The following is a 10,017-nucleotide window of genomic DNA, read 5'->3' as shown; positions in this document are numbered from 1 at the left end:
CCAACACTTTGGTCTTTTAGTCATTGTAGTAAGTGTGTTGTGGTATCTTACTGTGTTTTAATTGATATTTTTCTCATGATTCATGATGTTGAATGTTTTTTCAGATGCCTTTTTATCATCTGTATGTTTAGTGAAATGTTTGTCTAAACCTTTTGCCTTTTAAAGTATTAGGTTGTTTCCTTTTCCCTGGATTTTTAGATTTGTTTATATATTCTGAATATTAATCTTTCATCAGGGATATAAGTTGTAAATACGTTCAGTCTGTGGCTTGTCTTTTCATTCTCTTTATAACAGTGTTTTTCAAAGAGCAGAAGCTTTACATTTTGATGATGTACAATTGATCAGTTTTTTCTCTTGTGGCCTGTGTCTTTGGTGTCATATCTAAGACATCTTTGCCTAAGCTAAGGTCACAAAGATTTTTTCTTTTGTTTCTTTCTAGATGTTCTTATGATTATAGTTTTGATTTCCTCTTGTTTTTTGGAGATTATTTAATATATTTTTTTCTCTTTTTTGTTTTAAACTTTTGTTATTAACTTAGACACATTTGAGATTGTGGTCTATACAATTTATAATGAAAAGATTGAGGCTGATAGGGGTTTAGAGGTTGGGGGAGAGTAAATGTTAGAAGGTAGAAGGAGTGCATAAAGTACAGTCTTTGTCTAGATTTAATTTTTGTTCTGCTGCTTCCTCTCTTTCTGGAGGTTCTACTCCATCAAGCCTTTTTTTTTTTTGTCTTATTTTCTGTCCCTCTTTTATAAGTTCATTCTTTCTGTCTGTCTCTCATCCAGTCTATCTGACAATCCCATGTATGCTAGCTACCTTCAGTAAATCTGGAATCCACCTACTTCTCTTTGTCTCCTGATGTTATTTTTCTGCCCTAAGCCACTGTCATGGTTTTTGTTGTTGTTGTTACTGTTTGCTGGTTTTTTTTTTTTTTTTTTTTTTTTGAGACAGGGTCTCACTCTGTCTCTCAGGCTGGAGTGCAGTGGTGTGATCTTGGTTTATTGCAGCCTTGACTTCCCGGGCTCAGGTGATTCTCCCACCTTAGCCTCCCCCGTAGCTGGGACTACAGGCAAGTGCCACTATGCCCTGCTAATTTTTTTCTTTTTTTTCTATTTTTAGTAGAGATGGGGTTTTGCTGTGTTGCCTAGGTTGGTCTCAAACTCTTGGGCTCAAGTGATCTGCCCACCTCGACCTCCCAAAGTGTTGGGATTCCAGGCGTGAGCCACTGTGCCCAACTGCCACTGTCATCTTTTAACCTTTATTTTTCAGTAAGCTCCTAACTAGTTTCCCAGTGTCCATCTTTGCTCCGTTAGTTTATTCTCAACACGGCAGCCAGAGTGATTCTTTTAAAATGTATGTTAATATCACCCTGATCAAAACCCTCCAAAGCTTTCCCACTTTACTCTGAATAAAGGCAAAAGTCCTTGAAGTGGCCAAGGGGCCCTACATGATCTGGCCTCTCCGTTCCTCTCTTATGCCTTAACTGTCTCATCTTGCTCATTCTCTTCCTGCCCTGCTTGGCCTCCTCCCTGCTCCTCTAACATTCCCTACCTGCCCTTTCCTTAGGGCCTTTGTGTTTTCTGTTGTTCTCTGCCTGGACGTGCTGTGTGCCCATATACTCACTTGGTTTACTCTCTTGCCTCCTTCAGGTCACTGCTCAAATGTCTTCTTACCAGAGATGCCTTCCTTGACTACTCTCTATAAAATAGTAAATGCGGCCGGGCACAGTGGCTCATGCCTGTAATCCCAGCACTTTGGGAGGCCGAGGCGGGTGGATCACGAGGTCAGGAGATCAAGACCATCCTGGCTGAGACGGTGAAACCCCGTCTCTACTAAAAATACAAAAAATTAGCCGGGTGCGGTGGCGGGCACCTGTAGTCCCAGCTACTCGGGAGGCTGAGGCAGGAGAATGGCGTGAACCCGGGAGGCGGAGCTTGCAGTGGGTGGAGATCGCGCCACTGCACTCCAGCCTGGGCGACAGAGCGAGACTCCGTCTCAGTAAAAAAAAAAAAAAATAGTAAATGCTTCCCTCCTACTTTTTAATTTCCCATTAGTACTTATAGTCTGGCTCATTACATAGTTATGAATTTATTTATTGCTTTTCTTTCCTTGTGGAATATAAGCTCCTGGAGAGCAGAAACTATATTTTGTTCACTACCGTACCCACAGAACTTAAATAGTGGCTGGCACTATTTATTGATTTATTGTATTGATGCACATAGCAGATGCTCAATATCTGTTTGTGGAATAAATGAATGGGCCCATACGGAGGGCAGCCTCAGGGAGTGTTTTTCTTAGTAATTTGTAACAATCTAGAGAGATATAATAAAAACAAGCTCAGCAAAAGATATTTGTGTGTGTGTTGGGGGGCATGAAGAGGTGGAAAAGGGACTGTTGGGTGGTGCTGAAGGTATAAAATATTGAATGCTCTGCAAAGCCGTATATAATATTAAGATATTAACAGCTAGGTGAGAACTGTGAGCATAATTAGCTTTGCAAGTGAAAAAATGAAAGTCCGGTTTAATGTATACATTTATTGTAGTTTTTATTTATTCAGCTTTAAGAGGAAAATAAACATCATAAAGCAAGTGACCAAAAATAGCACATTTTGTGCCTTTCTTCAGCCACTTGATGGCATCAGGCAGGTATGTTTACTCTGCACTGATTTTTGTGTGAACCTCTCGGCTCTTCACTCGCAATTTGTTGACCTGGGACTCAGCAATGTCAGCCCGTTCCTCGGCCTCCTCCAGCTCGTGCTGGAGTTTGCGGAATTTAGATAGATGAGCATTGGATTGTTCCTCCTAAGAATAGAGATAAAATTATGAGAATTAGACTGTGTGGTTCTCATTGAACTTATCACCAGACAGGATTAGTTCCTCAAATCAGGTATTTCCTTCTTATGGTCTATTTAGCATATCAGACTTCAAACCTAGACAGAGTTTATAACTTCAATTACAATTTTTACTTTAAAGAATGAAAGGACAGTTTTGAAGTGGAGGAGACAGCTTCATATAAAGCCCATACATCCTTTTATGATGTGTGTTCTGTGTGGAAAGGAGGAAGAGACCTATGTACCCTTACAGACATCAGTAAGTAAATGTAAGGCCAAATTATAATTGGGGAAATATCACTTAATATATATTTTGATTCTAATATATAAAGAAAGGGAAAAGACGGGACTAGGCAGAAAGTCTCCTCTGTTATTTGACTCATTGCCATTTATGCCTCTCCCTTTTTTCTTTCCTTTTCTTCCTTCCTGTTTACTTCCTACCTTCCCACATGTGTCTGGAAGAGTGGAGGGATAACCAGGAAGAGTATAGGTACAGAATCTTCTAACATGTTCTTATAGTAGCTACAGCAAATGTGGGGACAAGAACCCCCACTGATGACACTAGTAGTGAGTGAAGAAGTCAGGTGGGGTAAAAGATTGATGTTTGGCTTTTGAGAACTTGATTTTTTCTATGTCTAGAGGGAGGGGAATATTTATGATGGTATTAATTAGAATTTCCACTGTATATCATTTGCAGCTATCAAGTAAGTGAGCTGTTTAGAACTTGTCCCCGTCAGCCCTTACAAATTGCTTAATAATAAAAATATCTTGGCTGGGTGTGGTGGCTCATGCCTGTAATCCCAGCACTTTGGGAGGCTGAGGTGGGCGGATCACTTGAGGCCAGGGGTTCGAGACCAGCCTGGCCAACACGGTGAAGCCCTGCCTCTACTGAAAATACAAAAACCAGCCAGGTGTGGTGGCGCACGCCTGTTATCCCAGCTACTGGAGAGACTGAGGCATAAGCATCGCTTGAGCTTGGGAGGCATAGGTTGCAGTGAGCCAAGATCACGCCACTGCACTCCAACCTGGCTGACACAGCGAGGCTCTGTCTCAAAAAAAAAAAAAAAAAAATCTCCTTTTGAAGTCTTATTCTGTAATTTGGATTTGGCAGGACAAATTCATATTTATAAAATCATCCCTCTTAAAATATGAGTGGTAGATTTTCACTTTGTCTTCTTCCTTATTGACACATTCTTTTAAACTACCTTCTACTGCAGAAGAAATTTCCTTCTTTCCTCAAGGGCTTAAAGATACTTACGGCCTCCTCAGCTTGTCTCTTGTACGATTTCACCTTCGCCTGTAATTTATCTACCAAGTCCTGCAGCCTGAGAACATTCTTGCGATCTTCTTCAGTCTGAAAGTTTGAAAAAAATAATCTGCATTCATTCCAAAGAGATAAGGCTACTCTGGGTACTAAAATAAAACCATTTGGCATGATGGCAGGTGGGCCTGGGGTAAACTTGATCAACTCTGAGATTTTCTTCATAGAATTAACAGCACTCTTGTTAAATGTTTCCAGTGTGCAGGCACTGTATTAGAGAACTGCACACATCTTCTCTAGTCCTTACCTCCCTATCCTGGAAAATAGATGCTGTTATCCCTATTTTACAGGTGAAGAAACTGAGGTTTAGAGTGTTAAGTTCAAGAAGCAAGAGAGGCCAAACTAGGACTAATACCCAGTTTATCTGCCTTTAAAATCTGTGTTCTTTACTCTCATGCTATTTTCTAAACTTTAGAAATCTGAAGGCCTCTCTAAGTTTTAGTATAGGTCTGTGATAAGCAACTGTCTTTACTCCTTATACGTACCCAGTTAATGCGTATTTGTTTGTGAGTGGTATATAAATAAATAGTCATAAGGTTTTCAGTTTCCTTCTGGGCAGGAAGACTGGATATTCTGGAAGGCTATTCCCTTTACCTGGTAGGTGAGTTCTTTTACTCGTCGCTCATGTTTCCGTAAACCTTTAACAGCCTCTGCATTACGTTTCTGTTCATTTTCAACCTCTCCTTCAAGCTCACGTACCTGCAGCCAAGAAAAATACTTAACGCAGTCGGTCTTGGGGGATATTAATTAGCCCAAGACCTACTGAAGGCATGGGGTGAGTGTTCCCAGCCCCAGGACAGGATGGGAGTCTTGTGTAGGAAGAGAGAAGGGTAGACAGAGTGCCCTTTTTCCCTTCCCAGATTTAGAGAGATTGAGACACCCACCCTGGCTTCCAGTTTCTGGATCTGCTTCTTCCCACCCTTCAGCGCCAGCTGCTCGGCCTCATCTAGACGATGCTGCAGGTCCTTCACTGTCTGCTCCAGGTTCTTCTTCATCCGCTCCAGGTGGGCGCTGGTGTCCTGTTCCTTCTTCAGCTCCTCAGCCATCATGGCAGCCTATTTAGGAAATAAATTAAGAAAGTAATGAAACTTGATGGTAGCAGGTGCATACGTGTGTCAGTAGGCCAAATGTTCATCTTACATCAGTGATGGCCTTCTTGGCTTTCTCTTCTGTATTGCGTGATTCTTGGATTACTTCTTCCACTTCACTTTGGAGTTGGGAAACGTCATTTTCTAATTTCTTCTTGGTGTTGATGAGGCTGGTATTCTGTTAAAAGTAGTCAGTGGAAATTTACAAAATTTTCAGTTTGCCTTCTTGAGATTTTACAAGTGTCTTACTTGTTGGTTCTTGCAGGGGATCTGCTGGCAACATTTCACTAAACTTTAATTATTTGTTCCGTGGAAAATGTTAATTATTTGCAAAGTAGGAACTCCTTTCCCCCAGCTTCCCCAGTGTCCACCTGATTTATGCATAAGGACTTCTGAGGTTTGAGAATGCCTTTATTGGCGTCCATTAGTTAGTTGTTCTTTTAATTATATTTCAGTCAGACATCACTAGTTATTCTCTCTCTGGAAGGTTGGAAATAGAAAAGAATAGATTCATTCTGTGAGTGGCAGGCACTGAGAGTTTCTTGCTTAGAAGGAATCTATTCTTTCTGAATTTTCATGATTTGTTCCCTTGGAGAGCACTGAATTTGTCTTATGAAAACATAATCTTAAGATTTCAACTCAGTGTTTCTCAGAGAGAAGCAATATTGTCTCAATGGGTATTTGAAAATGTTTAGGGGCAGATATTTTTGGTTGTCAAAATGACTAGAGGGTGCTACTGCATTTAATGCCTGGGCAAGTCAGGAATGCTAAATGTGCTGTAAGGCATGGGGACAGTGAACACAGCAGTGCTAAATGCTTAAGTGCTACCGATGAGAAACACTGCATGGAACATTTTCAGATTTTGGAGGCAACAGGTATCTTTACTCAATATTATTCTACCTCATGGTTTCCAAAATAATCTAAATAGCCAAACCTTATTTTTAAATAAAAAAAATAATAGCTTTTTTTGGTGGGGGGGTAGAAACCCCAAGAAAGAAACAGGAACACACACCAAAAAACAAAAAAGCACCCATAATCTAATTACTCTAAGATAATGGCAATGAGTATTTTTGAGCATATCCCCCATCCTTGTTTACATACACATATCTCTACAAATTGAATACTTTCATGTTATAATTCTAATGCATCACCCTACCAGTACACCAGCAATTTGCTTGATGTGAGGGTCTCACCTGGGTGTGGAGGAGCTGGACACGCTCACTGGCATCCAGGAGCTCCTGTTCTGCGACTTTCCTGCTCCTCTCTGTCTGTTCCAGAGTGGCCCGCAGCTCCTCTATCTCGGCCTGCAGCAGGTTGGCTCTGCGCTCCACGATCGCCAGCTGTTCCTTCAGGTCCTCCTGGCCCTGGAGAGCATCATCCAGGTGGAGCTGGGTTTCCTGATAAGTGAAAAACAGAGAAAGGGCTTAAGGGTTCTGAAGAGGATTTGAAGATCCCAGGAGATGAACTGGGAGATTTACTGGTGCCAGGAACAGAAGATGACCTATGCCTGTCGTTTGAATGCATCTGAGTATGGTTAGGTCATTTGCTTAGGGTGAGAGAGAATTATCAGGAGACATAGATTCTTGTTCTGTTTCTGCCATTAACTGGTTATTGTGTCATGTGTGAGTCACTAAATGTCTGTCATTTGTGGAGCAGTTTCCATATGCTCTATCCAGGACTTGACATCTGTTATTTCATTTGATCTTCACAGTAACTCGGTGAGGTGGATAGTTTCATTCTTATTTTGAAGAAAGAACAGAGGTTCTGAGAGGTTAAATAACTTGCTTAAAATTAGGCAGCTAGTAAATGACAAAACTAAGACTCAACCTCAGGCCTGTCTGGTGCCCAAGTCTGTTCACTTTCTTTCATATCATACTGTAATGCCTAGGCGTCTGTTTGTTCTCCTACATAACATTTTCTTAAAAATAGTATGTTCTATGTGTGTTTAATTCAGTTACCTTTGTGTGGCCAGCTGTATAATTTGTTAAGAGAAAAAAAGGATGGTTTAAAAAGGTGTTTGGGAAATGGATGACAGGTACTTTCCCTGCTTCATCTGGGAGGTGAATGTGGACCCATTTACCTTCAGGATTCCTTGGGTGTTCCTGTAGTTCCTTAAACTCTCTGCAGCTAAGCGATTGGCATGGTTCAGCTGGATTTCCATTTCATTCAGATCTCCTTCCATTTTCTTCTTGACTCTCAGAGCATCATTTCTGCTTCTAATCTCCGCATCCAGCGTGCTCTGCATTGTCTCCACGACTCTAGTGTGGTTTCTCTTCAGCTGGTCAATTTCCTCATCTTTTTCTGCAATTTTTCTGTCAACTTCAGACTTGACTTGGTTGAACTCAAGCTGGATACGCAGAATCTTTCCTTCTTCATGTTCGAGAGATGCCTTAACAAAACAGTGATCAATTAATAACGGAGAAGAGCCTGAGTATTTGGAGTATATTCCCTCGTGAGCCAAACTCTTGTCAATATCAATTTGTCTAATTTTACAAAGTATAATACAGTAGTTCTGGGAATCTTCTAGGTAAATCATTATTTTGTTTATTTAGTGACAGATTATATAGGGCAGCTCTGCAATAAAGGTGCTTTGTGCTATACAAATATTGTTCATATTAGTACTAATAAAATTATATAATTAAATTCATGTATAGTAAATATAAACTCTCAATCTGTTTTAGAAATTAAAATGTTCTTGTGTGATATACTAGCCCCTGACCTAGAAACTATCAGTTTTAAAATATGTTGATTTTTTTCCGATTACATAATATATGTGCATTGTATAATGTGGAGGCAATGCATAAAAACAAAGGAAAACCTAGCTGTTGTTCCCCCAGTAAAGAGATAAACATTTTAATGTGGTGTATTTTTTCTAGTCTTTTTTCCTACTTCTATATATTTTTACATAATGAAAATTACATTGCTTATGCAAATTTGTGTCTTTAAAATTACTGTCTACCATAAAATATTTTTCCAAAATAATCATATTTCATGGCTATATAAAATTTCATCATATGACTGTTCTGTAATTTGCTTACTTTTGTTCTTAGATTGGACATCTTTGTCTTAAAGCTTTATTCCATTTGACATTTTTTGGGTGATAAAATCTTAGAAATAGAATTGATAGGTCAGAGTATTTACATTTTTAAGGATTTTGATAACTATTGCCAACTTGTCATTCGTAAAGATCCTGTAAGTTTAAATTATCACTAGCCCCACTTTTTTTTTTAACTGATGTTTGTCTTTGTTTTTCCATAACATAATACAAGGTAATATGTACCTCTGCTTCCTCTAAAGCAGCCTGAATTTCACATTTCTCTTGTTCTACTTGCTTCTTTATTTTCTCCAATTCATGAATTTGCTTTCCTCCCTCTGCAATCTGCTCAGTGAGGTCAGAAATCTCTTCTGCGGTTGAACAGACAGGAGAGAAATGGTCAGAAAGATGGCAACATGGAAAGGTCCTCCCAGGGATATATGGAGTAGGGAGGACTGTGAGGACTCACGTTGCAAGTTCTTATTTTCTCTTCTTAGCGTTTCTAGTTGATCCAGGGATTCCTCGTAGGCATTCTTCACCTTGAACAGCTCAGTGCTAAGAGAACGGGACTCCTTCTGGGAGGCCTCAAGTTCAGCCTGAGTTTCCTCATACTTCTGCTTCCATTCTGATAGGACCTGAAAAGCAATAAATCATGAGTTGATCCAAGGAGAAGGGAAGACCAAGTAAAACACTCTTAAAGTGTAAGCAGTCTGGGCCACCTTGTCAAAGTTCCTTTGCTTCTTATCAAGAGCTGCACAGGCTGCATTAGACCTTTCCACATCAAGCATGAGGTCTTCAACTTCATTCTGGAGCCGCTGCTTTGTCTTCTCAAGGGAAGCACATTTGGCGTTCACAGCTTCTACATGTTCCTCAGCTTCTTGCAGGCGCTGGGCCAACTTCTTCCTGAAAAGTTAGCCAGGCATTCAGGAGAATGGCCAAGACCAGAAGCAAAGTGATAACCTCCTTGGTCCCTTTTCACAGTCCTGTTTCTTTTCTTTTGTTTCTGTTTTGAGAGATGGAGTCTCCCTCTGTCGCCCAGGCTGGAGTGCAGTGGCGCGATCTTGGCTCACTGCAACCTCCCGGGTTCAAGCGATTCTCCTGCCTCAGCTTCCCAAGTAGCTGGGATTACAGGCGTGCACCACCACGCCCAGCTAATTTTTGTATATATATATATATTTTTTAAATAGAGACAGGGTTTCACTATATGTTGGCCAAGCTGGTCTTGAACTCCTGATCTCAGGTGATCCGCCTGCCTTGGCCTCCCAAAGTGCTGGGATTACAGGTGTGAGCCACTGTGCCTGGTCACAGTCCTGTTTCTATACTGGCAAATAGCATATGATTTTCAAAACGGTGGCAGCCAGAACTGCTTTCTAGATTGGTAAACTGTATGGAAAGATCCAAAGTGGTGAAGAGTTGGAAACAAGTCCTTGGAACATAGAATTCTTAGAGGCTGCTGTTGGTGCTGCCATTGTATGTGCTTTACTACCTAAGTAACTCAGGATTTTCAAGACTTCTGATTGAGTATGACTGTGGAAAATTATTAGCCAGGACAATCTTGTTGTTTGACTTATATATCCATTCTCACTCTAATATGGATTTGAGGTTAACTAGATATTTTACTGGCTAGAAATATACTGAGCATATTCATTTGCTTTCTCAGACTTTCCATTCCATTTTATGTATTTTTTTCTCTAAAGAATAGCCAGTTTCTTCTAATCATTATATTCGGACAATCTCTCCA

The 10,017-nt window shown here is 40.4% G+C and overlaps 1 protein-coding gene across 4 annotated transcripts in view; it reads right to left on the bottom strand.

Annotated features, from left to right (window-relative positions):
* Nucleotides 1-2,522: 2,522 nt before the first annotated feature.
* LOC129470464 (myosin-8) overlaps nt 2,523-10,017 on the bottom strand; it is a 32,592-nt gene continuing 25,097 nt past the window's right edge. For 3 of the 4 annotated variants that reach the window (XM_063629438.1, XM_055258320.2, XM_055258321.2), the window contains exons 29-38: nt 8,996-9,179; nt 8,746-8,911; nt 8,523-8,647; nt 7,323-7,631; nt 6,436-6,639; nt 5,295-5,420; nt 5,039-5,209; nt 4,749-4,853; nt 4,092-4,187; nt 2,655-2,804 (exon numbers count right to left, since the gene is read on the bottom strand). In XM_063629438.1, the coding sequence (XP_063485508.1) occupies nt 2,655-2,804; nt 4,092-4,187; nt 4,749-4,853; nt 5,039-5,209; nt 5,295-5,420; nt 6,436-6,639; nt 7,323-7,631; nt 8,523-8,647; nt 8,746-8,911; nt 8,996-9,179 (1,636 nt within the window). Of the gene's footprint in view, nt 2,805-4,091; nt 4,188-4,748; nt 4,854-5,038; nt 5,210-5,294; nt 5,421-6,435; nt 6,640-7,322; nt 7,632-8,522; nt 8,648-8,745; nt 8,912-8,995; nt 9,180-10,017 lie in introns of all 4 variants that reach the window. The other variant, XM_055258319.2, reaches the window with a different exon arrangement.

The sequence above is a fragment of the Symphalangus syndactylus genome, chromosome 20 (assembly GCF_028878055.3).
Source record: "Symphalangus syndactylus isolate Jambi chromosome 20, NHGRI_mSymSyn1-v2.1_pri, whole genome shotgun sequence".
Classification (NCBI taxonomy): domain Eukaryota; kingdom Metazoa; phylum Chordata; class Mammalia; order Primates; family Hylobatidae; genus Symphalangus; species Symphalangus syndactylus.
The sequence above is the reverse complement of the archived record's forward strand: the minus strand, read 5'-3'. Positions and strand labels throughout refer to the sequence as shown.